Source organism: Phyllostomus hastatus, unplaced genomic scaffold (assembly GCF_019186645.2).
Source record: "Phyllostomus hastatus isolate PE091 unplaced genomic scaffold, TTU_PhHast_1.1 phas_scaffold_755, whole genome shotgun sequence".
NCBI lineage: Eukaryota > Metazoa > Chordata > Mammalia > Chiroptera > Phyllostomidae > Phyllostomus > Phyllostomus hastatus.
In genome coordinates this window covers 10,477,630-10,492,539 of record NW_025334039.1, presented here as the reverse complement: position 1 = coordinate 10,492,539, position 14,910 = coordinate 10,477,630, and the positions used below count along the sequence as shown (strand labels likewise).

Below are 14,910 nucleotides of genomic sequence, written 5' to 3'. Positions count from 1 at the left end.
ACTATTGCACCGGTCCCACAGAAGTATTTCCAGTGTTTGGCACCTTGCACTAACTTGGTTTCAACAGGTTTAAGCAATTAATCACTTTTTCCCAGCCACTTATTATATCCATTCCCTGCATGGGAAGTACCAGTTGTTAGTTTTCATAAATACCGACTTACTCAACTTGACAGAATGCATCTATATATAACAAATCCATACAAACTTATTTATGCCCATAGAAAATTGTTTTATGGGGTTCACAATGAATGTGTTCCCTTCGCGTGACCCTTCCCCACAGCAGGCTCTATGCAAATCAGAGTGCAGCCCAGGGAAGCTTCCTTGGAGTTGGTACTAGAGGCCAGGCTTCCGTGACCGGGTTCCGTTAATAACCTTGCATTGCGATAATAAAGTGGGGGAGCTGTTCTGGGAAGTGGCTCAGCGGTAGGAAAGCATGAAGTGCTGAAACCATGGTGAGTGTCAGAATTTATGCTTGGCCCAATATTCTGTGAACTTAAAGTACAGGGAAGTGGGGGGTGAAAGATGACGCCGGAGAGGTGGGAAAGGGCCAGGCTAGAGAAGGCCCAAAGCGTAACAATTAGTAGTGACGGGGGTGACACGAGAGGGGCAGAGGGAGCCACTCCCCGTCTTATGATTAGTGCCTGCTTCCCCTGGGGTTCATGGAGAGTCTGTCCAGAACAGCTTAACTGTAGCTCAGGCCACTCCCAGAATGCCTTGTAAATCATTCACTGGTATAAATGCCCCCTCCAACACCATGCGGTCAGCGACCATGCTGTGTCATATAGAAGGCAACTCAAGACAAGAGGTGATGTGTAAGTGGCCCTTAAGAATGATTTCGTTTTAGCATGGATGTTTTAAGTAGAAACATTTTCTGAATAGTTAATCTACCAAAACATGTATGGTTGTTTGCAGTTTTAATTCTGGGGAAATAGGATCTGAAGTAAGGTTCCAGTTTGCTTAAAAGAAACAGGGGAATTCTTAGACCCAAAACATGAATGGGGTTTTTGAGTTTATGAAAGATGATGTAAGACACTTTGAAATAGACAAGTGTTTCCAACAGAGATAATTAGTAAATATTTTAAATTAGATTCTGCGTTCATGGAAGGAATACGACCTGGCAGTAATTATTATAAATTATGGGAAAAAAATGTTGGACATCACACCAGAATGCAAATCTCCATTTGGCCCCTTTAACCAAGAAGAAGTACAAGAGGAGGTAACTGTGTTTGTTTCTCATCTCTAAGTCTCTAAGCTTATATTTAGTTGAGTCATTTAAGAGGTCACGCATTATAAGCAAACTTATTTAAAAAATTGATTGGTATTTAATTTGTTATATTTACATGAAAGAAAAGTAATGTATAGTGAGGAGCTCCCCTCCCTCCCTTTTTTGTGGTAAAAAAATGAAGAGGAATCCGTGCTAGAACACTGCAAAGTTCCCTATCGCCAATACCGACCATCAGCTAGGGGTGGATAGTGAGCTTCCTACACCCGTTTGGACTTTGCGACAAAAGACCTGTAAAGTCGCTCCCAAATTGAAGATTTTCTTATTCTGGGTGCATCATTCAATGTAGTAAATACACGTCAGAGCTTTTCACTGTATTCCAAGTAGATTTCCCAAACTCACTGTCACACCTAAATTGTCTTCTTTATGAGACTGCTAATGTTTGAGACAACTTTTTAATACTTGCTTCCCAAGCGTGGGTCTTGCTAGAGCCTGTTTTATTGCCTTTCTGAGAAATTATATGAGTAAACATTTTTGTAGATCAAATTTGAAGTGTTGCTTAGTTTATCAGATTTCTGAGGTGCACTAGGAATTACTTGAAGCCCCTTCAGTACTTCAGTTGGAGTAGCTCCATTTCTGTCTCTGTTATATGTTGAGTTTCCAAGTCAGCATTTGTTTGTCACAAGAAGCTTGAACTATTAGCACTGTTTTCCTGGATGCATTTTTAAGCCATGATGCTTGTTGTTTTGCAGGGGCGTACTTGGTCTAGAGTTCTGATTAAGCTGGAGGCAATCTGAGGTGTTTTTTTTTTATTTTTATTTTTTACCATGTGTTCAGTCTCAGAGCCTGTCACTAGCTTCCTTCTGTCAGCCAGGCTTTAACTCAGGACTCTGTCCCTGTACATCATGGTGCGACAGGACCCCATGCCTCTTTCCCTGGAGTCACTAGTCCAGCAGAAGTTGCGGTACTTCCTTCTGACTAAGCCTGCAGGGCTGAGATCATTCTAACCACTCAAGGTTGCTTTAAGCCTAAAGAGGCTTGGGTGGTTTTGTTTTTGTTTTTGCTTTTGTGTTTGCTTGAGGACAGGAGACATTAACCAGTCAGTTCTCAATGATGGTGGGGAGCCTGGGCACAGACCCACCAATTTTTAATCCATTAACTATTGATCCTGTTATGTTTCAATGAAAGGCAAAGCAGCAAAGGCAATTAGCTGAGTTGTAAAGAAGCTCCTTCTGGGAAAAAGAAAGGAAAAAAAGAAAATGAAAAAAAGTGATATGTTTCTGAGGGCATGCGAGGAATTTTATTTTGAGGGGTTTAAAAGACATACTCCAAAACCCTTTTGGGAGAGTGTGTGTGTATCGGCATGCTCGTTGGGAGAGGTGGGAGTTACTGGGAGGAAGGAAGAAAGAAGAAAAGAAATATTTTGGTCCACTTCCATAAAACATTAAGTCCTGTGCCTGGCATTTAGTTAGAACACAGTGATTGTGTGTTATTAATTAATTTTTTTAAATTGAATTTATTTGGGTGTCATTGATTAATAAAACCGTACAGGTTTCAAGGGCACAACTCGATAACATATCCTCTGCATACTGCATTGTACACTCACAACCCGAAGTTGTCTCTCTCTGCCGCCATTTATTCCCCCTTGCCCTCTCTCACCTCCTCCCAACCCCGTTTCTTCCCCGGCAATTATTAATTCCTGTTGTTTAGCCGTGTAGATCATACTATTATTTGCAAGTACGAAAACATATTTTTAAGAGTGTTATTGCAAGATGACAATTGTTAAAACATATTGAAGTACATTCTGAAATTTAACCAATGTTTCTAGGGTTCTTCTAAGAAGTCTCCCAAGCCTACGAAGCCGCAGCAGATATTATCACCTGAAAAAATAAATGAACAGCTGATCTTGTTGGAGACACACCTTCTCAAACTGACAAAGCAATGTAGTCATTTTTGTTTCTATCTGTGTACTTCTGTTGAGCATTGTATCTTTTTAAAATAAGAAAATCTTTTGTTAAAAGGATTAAGAGGATATTAGCATTTGGTAAACCCTTTAAGGTTTACACAGTCTTTTATATTTGTCAATAGTCCTAATAATATTCTATTAATAAGGGATGGATTACTGCTTTTTACAGATGCGACTCATAAAGATTACGTGATTTACTTAGGATTGCATAGCTAGCTTGGATCTGAGCCTAAACCTTCTGATTCTAACGCAGGGTATCGCAACCTTGATACTCTTGCCTGTTTGGACGAGTTAACTATTTGTATGGGGGACTGTCCTCGGCATTGTGGATGTCTAACCGCATCCCTGGCCTCTACCCACTGGCATACAGCACACCCTTTCCCCAGCTGTGACAACCACCTGGGAAGCAGGTGTTGTCAAATGTGTGGGTTGGGGAGGGAAGGTGCAAAATTGAGAATCTGCTCAAATGGCAAAAATGTAACTGAGAAATGAAAAGAGATAGCATGAGGGGTATTAATGTGTGAATGATTTGAAACACAGGCTACTCAAGTGAAAGATTAGTTTAATTTCAGGTTATTGTGCTATGTAGTGATATGTTAAAACAGTGATTGGAATTGTGGAGTTAGCAATTTGGAAATCTGCTTAAGAAATTGATTCAGGCCCTGGCTGGCGTAGCTCAGTGGATTGAGCACGGGCTGCGAACCAAAGTGTCGCAGGTTCGATTCCCAGTCAGGGCACATGCCTGGGTTGCAGGCCATGACCCCCAGCAACTGCACATTGATGTTTCTCTCTCTCTATCTCCCTCCCTTCCCTCTCTAAAAATAAATAAATAAAATAAAATAAAGAAAAGAAAAAGGAGCTTTCTAAAAAAAAAAAGAAATTGATTCAGTTTCTGGTGATAATTATGATCACATTTTTAAAAAGTAGGTACTTCAGATCTTCTAGAAGAACAAGAGAGTACCACAATTTCTCTTAAGTGGGAGCCTCCACCTGTGGCCCCCTTGGTCTTGGGGAACGACTGTGCTTGAAGAGTTCTGTGCCCCTCACCTCTCTCATTGTGTCCCAGTTTTATCTGGGCAGGCGTAGACCCTGGACTTGGATCTCTCTATTCCAGCATTCTCCGTGTCTGTTACCAGCTGCATTTTGAACCCGATGCCCTATTATTCACATAATCAGTAAACATAGTTTGTAACAAAGCTGTAATTGTCTAGTTACATATAAAAATATAATTCCTTAAAATATCAAGTATTCTAGAAATGTGAATTATTTCTTTTCATATGATCAAAAAAGAGAAAACCCCTCACATTTTACCAGTAAGCACAGTATAATGTCAGTAATGTTACTAACTAAACAGTAGATTCAAAACAAAACAAGAATAAAAATATTAGTTTCGTGCAGTGCTTCCTGTGCACCAGGAACTACTTTGTGTTTTATATATATTAAGACTCATGTAATCCCTATATAACCACTATATGAAGAAGGTATTAGTATTATTCCCATTTTAAAGCAAAGGAAACTGGAGCACAGAGAAGCTGAGTATCTTCTCAAGCTCTCACAACTAAGAAGTGCCTGGGTGAGAATCTGAACCCCGGCAGTCTGGCTCCCGCGGCTGTGCTGTTCGCCCTTGTGTGCTTGACTGTCTTGCAATGATAGTTCTATTTATTTATTTATTTATTTATTTAGAAGTATATTTTATTGATTATGCTGTTACAGTTGTCCCAATTTTTTCTCCCCTTTATCCACTCCTCCCTGCACCGCCCCCCTCATCCTCCAGCATCCCCCACCCCCCACAGTTCATGTCCATGGGTCGTACATAGAAGTTCTTTGGCTTCTCCATTTCCTACACTATTCTTAACTTCCCCCTGTCTGTTTTGTACCTACCTATTCTGCTTCTTATTCCCTGTACCTTTCCCCTTGTTCTCTTCCTTCCCCTCTTCACTGATCACCCTCCATGTGATCCCTATTTCTGTGATTCTGTTCCTGTTCTGGTTGTTTGCTTAGTTTCTGTTTTTCGGGTTCAGTTGTTGATAGTTGTGAGTTCGTTGTCATTTTACTGTTCATAGTTTTAATGATATTTTTATTAAAAATGGAGTTGATATAATTGGTAGGTTTCTGAGTCTGGGGTTTACTGATACACAATAGCTATTGAATAGGAGAGACACGTGCCTTGGAAACTCTTTACCTATTTGGTGGCAGACTCCTTGGCTGTCAAGGGGGGAAATGAGAGGAAAATAATTGAGATTATTAGACATTTTTAATCTATAAAATATTATATTATTGATACTTTTAAGGTACATAATTTAGAAAGCATACTTAGGTGTTTTCCTATTTTTCATCTCCTCCAAAGAATTTTTCTTTTTGGTTATTGATGTTAAACAGAACCTATGACTTATTTTTTTTTTACTGTAGGTCTTACAGCTGAACTCTCAGGAACAGAGGACCCTATATTTCTTTACCCTGTAGTTTTAAATTGGTCAATCAAAGGTGCTATGAAAGAAGGTAGGTGACCTAAATGTATATGTGCTGTTCACTCGACCTGCTATTGAAGCTCATTTATTCTGTGGAGTTTGCTGTTGGTTGATACTTAAAGGTCTAACCTTTTCCAGGCAGAAGACTTGGGATTCTTTACCCATTCAGAGTAATTCATACTCTTGATTGTCAAATGATGGAAAAGACCTAAATAGGTACCTGATAGAAAGTCTGGGAAGACAGAACCTTGATGGTGGCTTATTTGGGTAGCAAACAGTTTTATTCTAAAACACAAAAACTAGGGAATTGAAATGTGTGCTAGTGATCTTTAAGTTCAGCTATGTAGAAATTATTGCTTAACTCAGAGTGCAATATAATAATAACTAGGGTAACTATTAATTCTGATTATTATCAGAGATTTTTTTCCAACTAGTCATATATGAGTGGCCACTTTTATGAAATCTTTCTTAACACTGAAATATTTGGAAAATAAAGGAAATATAGACTGTGATGGATTATTTAATTTTAGAAAAACAGTAGTTCTCACCACATTTATTCCTACTTATACTTTAACAGTGAGAAATCTTAAAAGCAGGTTGATAAACTTACCTGTTAGAACAAAATGATTATTACTAATAGTAACTTTTTAGCACCAATAACTAAGTATATTAGTAACTATATATGAGCTTCCTTGTTTTCACAGTTATGAAATTTAAGCAGAGACCTAGATTCCTGGAGTTTTTTACGCAAATTATGCTAAAATGCATGAGTGATGAAAAATTTCACCTTGTGGTGGAGATAACAAATCCTGTCTGTGACTTCATGAGAAGGTACTTATGATATCTATTCTATTGCTACTAACAACTTAAAACGAGTAACATTGTCACATAAAGATACATAAGGTGAATGAAAAAGAGTGTAGGACATAGACATTTAAAATAGCCACCTGGGATATAGTGAGGATTTATGTTCATGTGTGTAGATAAATAAGTAATCATGAGCATATTTATACAACTGAACTAAGGAATAAGATTAGAGCAGGTTCATAATTGAGGCAGTAAATAAATTAGGCCTTTTTTACTGTTGAGTCAAGATGGGTCGTAACACCTCTGGGCCATCAGCTCTGCACACATAGGCTTCTCCGTTCAGTGTTGGTCATTTACTAGATGCTCTTCTCATTCCTCTACATTAGCGAGCAGAGCCATTCCTTGGGGTCCCATTTGCATGTATGAATGGGGAGTTCCTCAAATAGAAGTAGTAAAACTTAAAGCCATTGCCCTTGTGCTCTAAGCGTGAGTGGTTCTCTTTGCCCCCAAATAAAATTATAGTGTTTCATGCCAGTTATGAGAGATGCCAAAGGAACCCAACTTTGATCCCAACGATTGGGTTTTCCTTTCACCACTATGCCTAGATGTATCTCATTTTAGTGATAGGGAGCATGGGTAACATGGGATCTATTTAAAATATGGCAGCAGAAGAGAAACATTACCATAAAAACACACAGGAAAATAGTCTTCCTAAAATAGGCATTTCTATTACTGGAACAAACACTTGGAATATATGTGCTTCATATTTTTGAAAGATAAGAGAGGAAATTGCTTGCATCAGAATGAAGCAGGCCATAGTAATAAGAGGATTGCTAAGAACTAGAAAGTTCTGGCCCTGGCTGGCATAGCTCAGTGGATTGAGTGCGGGCTGCGAACCAAAGTATCGCAGGTTCTATTCCCAGTCAGGGCACATGCCTGGGTTGCAGGCCATGGCCCCCAGCAACCGCACATTGATGTTTCTATCTCTCTCTCTTTCTCCGTCCCTTCCCTCTCTAAAAATAAGTAATAAATAAATAAAATCTTAAAAAAGAAAGAAAACTAAAAGTTCTTTTAAAAAAAGAAAGTTCTATTACATTTTTAAAAATTCATAGCCAAAAGTAGATGTTTAGGAGCTGTAAATAATATCCTTAATACCAAAGAAATTTAGAAGGCACGATCACTGTGCAATATAATTTGGAGGACTGACCTTGGAGGTCCAATTGAAGCAAAATAGACGCTCTGAAAGAGGAAACAGTGGCTTAGAAGCATTGCCCACCTGTATAATAAAAGACCTGAGGTTGACAATTGGGCAGTATTGAGTTCAAACTGAAGGTAAGGATTTCAGTTTTAAACCTGAGCAGATGTTTTGGCATGTTCTTCTGCAAGTCAGGAAGTATAGAGGAGGGGCAGATGTGACACCTTGATTTCTACTTTGATAGCGATATGTCTCCTTTTGTGTTCATATGCTTCCATAGTTTTACAGAAAGAAATGTTCTCATATTGCAACAGACACGTATGCAAGCTGTATTTTCTTCCATCCTTTTCATTTCATGGTTTCTATTTAATGTTTTAATCCACACGGAATTTATTTTTTGGTATAGGGATTTAGATTAACCTTTAGTTTGTTTCCCCCCATAAAAATTTTATCAATTGTCCCAGTAATATTTAAAAGAATGTTAATTTCTGTTACTTGGTTTTAATGCCACTTATTTACATTCAAAGTGGACGATTCTACCAATGATGCTTGTAAATTACAGTGAAGATATTTCATGAACTTTCGTGTTCTCCATAAGAAAAAGTCAGAGTATATGGAAAAACTGCTCAAAGACAAGGCCAATTTGACGGAAACATAATATAGAGTTTAAGATGCTACTTTAAAAAAGAAACAAAAAGGACGTAGAAAATATAACTAATGTAATTAAAATTAATTTACTATATAGTCAGTTGAGACTAAACATGCTTTAAAACATCCATTAAATTAAAAAAGAATATTTAAGCAGAAAAATAAAGCACACTAGATCACTGAGATTAAAATTTGTAAAGACCACATTCTTTTACAGTACAATAAAACTGAAATTTTATAACAAAATAAATCACTGGCATATGAAATGATTGGATTTTATGTGCCAGTATTAAAGAACCGTAACTACAGATACAGAGCCTTTTAAAAATAATGATAACGAGAAACCCTAATATCACATGTACTCAAAGCAGCACTTAGAGACAAATTTTCATCTTTAGAAGCTTTTATTACTAAACAGGAAAAATAAAATTAAATGAAATTTTATTGAACTCACAAAATTAGAAAAATAAAATAAATCTAAGAAAGCAGAAAGAAGAAAATAAAAGTTGAAATTAATCCACTATAAGTTGGTGTTAAACTAGTGCAATTGAGAACTGCTGGAGCTGGTTGTCTGAAGATATAAATAAATTAGGTACATTTCTGGCTGTCATAAGAAAAAGCAAAATGCAAGTAAGTGAAAATAATCATAAATTTGAAGTGGCTAAACAAACATTTGATAACAGTATATACAATTTAATATGAATAATTTGAAAATTTAATTGAAAGTGATTATCTGGAAAAATTTAAATTGGAAGAACTAGTTGAAGCTGTAAAAAATAGGATAGCTCAGATATTTTAGGCTAGTTATTTCATATTTTAAAGAAACATAATTTTTGTTTTATGTAAAACTACTTCAGGATATGGGTATAAAGTCTCCTACTAAATTTATCACAGGAGGCTCTGATAACAGCTTTATAAAAACAATAAAAAATAAAAAATTATGGATTGTTCTTATTTATCAGTATATAGAAGGAAAAATCCAAAATATTATACTAGGTTATAAATGCAGCATTGAAAATGTAAATTTTATTCTTAATATAAATATAGGAGTAGGAAATCTGCAGTATAATTTTCACTGGTGGTCAAAGGAGTCTATAGTAGATGCTAAAAAGTCATGTGGAATTCAGCAATCGTTCCTGGCAAGTTAGGATTAGAAGAATATTTTCTGTTAAAATAAGCTTTGCAACAAGAAACCCTGTTATTCTTTGTATCACTTAATGCTGTTTTGAAACTTTTTGCCAGTGCAATTAAAATGAGAAATAGAAATTATGATTAGAATTCATGTGATTATCACATAATAGGGTCTCAAAAATGTTTGTCAAATGAACCTTATAATACTCTGAAAATGAAGATAAAATGATATTTGCAAATAATTATTTTTTAACTTAAGCTAATTAACTGAAATCTTTCAGAACTATTAATAGAATTCCACGGGTTGGCTTGATGCAAAATTGCAGAATCAATAGCTTTCCTATATCAAATGGAAAGTACAGTAGCAGAATTATCCCATTTCTATGAAGTACAAGATTGAATTTATTAGGAGTCACGAGAGGACTCAGGTTAATATAAAGAAGACCAAACATCCTTACTAAGAGATAGTAAATAAATTACTTGAGTAAGTGGAGAGATGTAGTATCTTGCTCAAAGGGCAGATGAAATATTGTAAAGATTTTTATTACCTTCAAATTAACTTACAGGTTTCATGCAATTCATTTATAAGTTTAATGCAATTCCAGTCAGATTCGTTTATATGGAATGGGCTAGAATAATTAAAATATTTGAAAACTTAAAAAGAGAAAAAGGAGAAATTTTTACTATCACATAAAGTGTTTTTGACATAATAGGCAGCCAGCCATTGGACTCAATGTTTTGAGTCAGAAACATACACTAACAGAAGTAATCACATAAGGAATACACCATGACGTCAAAGTCCAATACTGTTGACAACATAAAAATGTAAAAATACAATTTTTTATAATAACATAAACAAAGCAACAGCAGTCAGACTAGGAGGAAGCATTTTATGCAGAGGTTGCGCTGTGAAGGAGTTTAATTTATTCAGCGGATGAGAGTTCTGCTGGGCACAGAGGAGAATGAGAGAGGGTCGGGAAGATGGCAGCCCGGATGTGCATTCATGACCTCTCCTTCCCCTCTTTTCCTGGAGTATAGCGACCAGGTCAAGTATTCTGGTGGGATGGGGTGGGACAGGGAGGAGGTAAGAAAGAGATCAAGCTGCTTGGAAAACAGCTGGCGACCAGTTTCAAGTTGCCTGTTGCAAAGGATGGATCTCTAAATGCCCAGTGGTCACTGGTCCGAACTTCCTAGTTCAGGCAGACAAAACATTTGCCAAGATGAATATTGACTAACTGGGAGATTATTGGAATTGCTGCCACTGGGCTGGAGTTCCACCCAGCACAAAGATCCAGGATCATCATCAAAATTGAAGCAAGAGGCCGACCACCATGGGACCAAGGTGAATTTGGAACTGTAATTGCTGGAACTCGCTATCCAGACTTACCAGTCATTTTGTTAGCCTTGCATTAATGGGACCCTACATGTTATTCAGTGCAAGCTTTGCATCCCATTTATCATGTGACAGCAGGGTGCTGCTGTACTTATCAAAAGAAATACAAATTTTAGGAACTGTACAACTTTCAGGGAAAATTGGTGGTAAGTGTCAATAAAGGGCAATAATGAGAGACTTCATAACATTTGCAGAGTGGGCCAGATTACCATAGGGGTCCATGGCAGATTGAAAAAACAAGGCTAAGAATTCCTACAGGTGACTGGGGGAAGGGAGGAAGTGTCGTAGTCATCTACAATGCTTAGCTTTGTTGGTATCCTGAGGTCAGAGTGGCTGGAAGCTTGCGCATGATGGAACCAGAAAGACAAATCCGTTGGAAGCAAGGTATCTTGTCTGGGTTCACTCATGCAGTTATCTTCTGAGCTTTGTAGTGAAGTGTTCATGTTTGATTTCTGGCACAATGCATATTTCCTACGTCACACAGCAGCTCTAATCAAATGTTATGGTAAGATTTACATTGTGCTCTTTTGAGAGGCCAACTATTCCTTGAGGACCAGGAGTATCAGTCTAATTTTGGATTTTTTTTTTTGCATAATTTTAGGGACAACATTCATTATAGATTTATTACTGTTGTACAGTTTTGCAAATTCTTGCAGATCCTTTTAACTGACTTAATCTTTTTTTTTATTAGGAGAAATGATTCCCTCCTTGGAGTTAAAAAATTGAAATACAAGGACAGTATGGTTGGTAAAAGGTCAGCTAAACCTGGGAAGAACTACAAAGCTGCAGTCGTGGAGATTAGGAAAGTAAGTTTCATATGAGTTTTGAAATACAGGTTAATGAAATGAGGAGATTTATGGCTCTATAGATTATTGGCTGCATTATAATTTATCATAACATGTAACAGAAGAAAATGCTATGAGGCATACTTTTATAGTTATACATTATAATTCTTAAGTTCCCATGGATATTTTCATAATCATACTTTGCATCTACAGGGGTAGTTTTGTTACTTTTGATAATAATTTTAATTGAGGAGTGTAAAGGAACCACTCTATTTTAATGTCAACAGATAAGCATTCGAGTATGAGTAAATTATATTCGATAGTATTCAGAATTTTAGTTTGTTACATTTTTGTTTTCTTCTATTTTAAGATTTCAGATATACAAAGAAGAAGAAGAAGTAAAAAAAGGGAGACGCTAAAAGAATTTTTTTCCAAAAATCCAGGTTTTTCTGAAATGCCGGAACATGAAAGGTATTCATTCACTATTTAATTAATTTAATAAACATGTACTTGAAGGTTACTATGTATTGGGCATTCTTTTTGGGGTGTAGAGGTACATTGGTTAACTAGACAGATGAGGTCACTACCCTCAGGGAGCTTCCATACTAATGAAAGTAGCATAGTAAACAAGTAAACATACACATAAACAAGGCAATTAAAATTTTTCATAAACTTTATAAGAGACCAGGATGATACGCCACAGACGAATTGGCCTGGAGTGGAGCTGAGGGCAGCAGTAGTGTAGATAGGGTGGTCAAGAGATCAAACTGGTAAATTACTTTTTATTACTGGTGGACCGAATGTTCTTGTTGATAAAACTTAAGCCATAAAACTTATCACGGTGAAATGTTTAGCTACTGTTTTTACGAGTATGCACTTATGACTCTTATACAGTCTTTATATATCTTACCTTCATTATATAATGTCTTTGCTCATTTATTGATTTTGATCTTAATTTTAATTTTTTAATTTTGATAGTAACTATAGATATTAATAGAACCATTCTCACTTTCTTCTCATTTGCATCTGCCTACTACCTGATTGTTTCTTTACTTTTTAAATTTAAATATGACATATTTTAGATGGGTGTAGAAAATGATATAAATGAACATATATAGTTAACCATAAAAACATTTCAAACACAGTTGAAATTCCCATGCATCCCTCTCAGAATGCATCTTCATCCCCCTTTATCCAAGAAGTAGTTTATCATGTTTATGAGTGACTTTGTACTTCAATTATGTATGTATGTAGGCCTACATAATACATTATTTTTTATAATCTGCTTGCCAATTTGCTCTTTTTTCTAAATGTTATGTTTGTGAGATGTTTTTCTGTGTCTATTACACATTAAATCTAGTTATTCATTTTACTTTTGTATAGTGTTCCTTTATATGAATAAATAAACTTTATTCAGTCTCCTGTAAATGGGCATTTAAAGTGTTTTTAAATGGGGGGCAGTTCCCAAAACATGAACCTCTTTGCTTTTTATACCCATTACAGGATATTGGTAAGTTGCTCTTAAATTTTCATCAGTGGTGTTTCAATTTTCCATTATTCACCATCTTCACCAAAACTTGATATTATTATCAATTTTCAAATTTTTGTGGAACTGTGAATTGTAAAATTTTATCTCTGATTACTGATGAGGTTAGGCATCTTTTCATCTTTTTATTAAACCCTAGGGTTTTTCTCGTCTCCATCCCACTTGTTTAGATATTTGCACATTTATTTTTTTTCCTCATTTTTTTGTAGAAGTTTGGATATTAACGCTTTTCCCACTTCGTGGCTCATCTATATACTCATACATTTTAAAGTTTTTTGTTAAATCAAAAGTTGTAATTGTTAATGAAGTCAATTGTAATATTTCTATTTATCGTTTTTGAAATTCTTCTGTCACTGGAGGTAGTAAGGGTATTTTCTTAGTGAATTTAAATTTTTGATTGTCGCATTTAGAAATTCTATTCAACTACAATTTAATTTTGTGAATTGTAGGGAAAGCGTCACCCCCTCTCTTATAGTTTCATTAATAGGCACACGGCTGGCTAGCCTCGTTTACTGAGTAGTCTGTTCTGTGATCACTGTCGCTTTTTTCATTCAGCAAGTTTTCATCTGTGGAATTTTGGGCTCTCTTTTATGTCCCATTAGTCTGTTATCTGTTCTTGAGTCAGTATCCCACCATCATACTTACTCTCGCTTAAAATGAAGTCTTGTCTGATAGGAAAAGTCTCTCCAGCATGTTCTTTTCCTTTATTTGTCTTAAGTCTTGGATATTTTTCTGCAAAATGGTTTGGAGTAGCTTGTCAAGTAATACAAAAAACTTGTGATTTTGATAGAGATAGGATTGGATATATAGATCGGTTTAGGAAGTTTTTTTAAAAACAATATTGGGTCTTTCTATTCATAGGCAGACCACTTAGGTCTTAATTTAGTGCCTTTCAATAAATTTTTATGATATTCTCCATAAAGGTATTATACATCTTTTGTTAGCTGCATCAAAGAAATACTTTTTGTATTAGTGTAAATAGTATTGTAAGATTAATTACATTTTGTAATCTTAATTATATAGGAATATAATTCATTTATAAACAAGTTGATCTTCTGTACAACTTGATAACTGGTTCATAGATACAGGTTTCTGTGTAGACAGTCAAATTATAAATAGATAATGAAAGTTTTGCTTATTTCTTTCTAATGCTCAAGGCTCTCTTTTCCTTTTCTTGTCTAGTCTATAGGTTAGAACCTCAAGATTAATATTGAATAGAGCTTGTGATTGTGGACATCCTTGATGTAACATGCATTTAAAAAACTTTTTATTTTCAGACAATTGTACATTTACATGCAGTTATAAGAAATAATACAGAGCTCTCTCATATATCCTTCACCCAGTTTCTCCTAACTACTGAACTTGAGTACAATAGCACAACCAGGAAATTGACAATGATGCAATCCACTGACCTTATTCAGACCATAGATACTTTACACGCACACATATGTGTGTGTATATTTAGTTGCGTGCAGTTTTATCACATTCGTGGAGTTGTGTGACTGTCACCACGGTGAAGATACAGCACAGTTCTCTCATAAGCATCTGCCCTCAGCCCCCATGCCACCTTTTGGCAGCGACAGCCAGACGCCTGCCTTCCTCTCCGCACCCACCTCTGGGGACCACCCATTTGCTTTCCATCTCTATGATTTTGTCATCTCAAGAATGTTATACAAATGGAATCGTACAGTATGTAACTTTCAGAGATTGGCTTTTTCTTTCCACTCAGCATAATTACTTTGAGATCCA

General features: G+C 36.0%; 1 protein-coding gene across 1 annotated transcript in view; it reads left to right on the top strand.

The window, feature by feature from the left end:
• Positions 1 to 14,910, top strand: part of CFAP54 (cilia and flagella associated protein 54) — a 250,390-nt gene that overhangs the window by 97,556 nt on the left and 137,924 nt on the right. The window contains exons 27-32 of the mRNA XM_045826558.1: positions 1,088 to 1,216; positions 3,051 to 3,165; positions 5,598 to 5,687; positions 6,361 to 6,487; positions 11,522 to 11,636; positions 11,986 to 12,086. Coding sequence (XP_045682514.1) covers positions 1,088 to 1,216; positions 3,051 to 3,165; positions 5,598 to 5,687; positions 6,361 to 6,487; positions 11,522 to 11,636; positions 11,986 to 12,086 — 677 coding nt within the window. The remainder of the gene's footprint in view (positions 1 to 1,087; positions 1,217 to 3,050; positions 3,166 to 5,597; positions 5,688 to 6,360; positions 6,488 to 11,521; positions 11,637 to 11,985; positions 12,087 to 14,910) is intronic.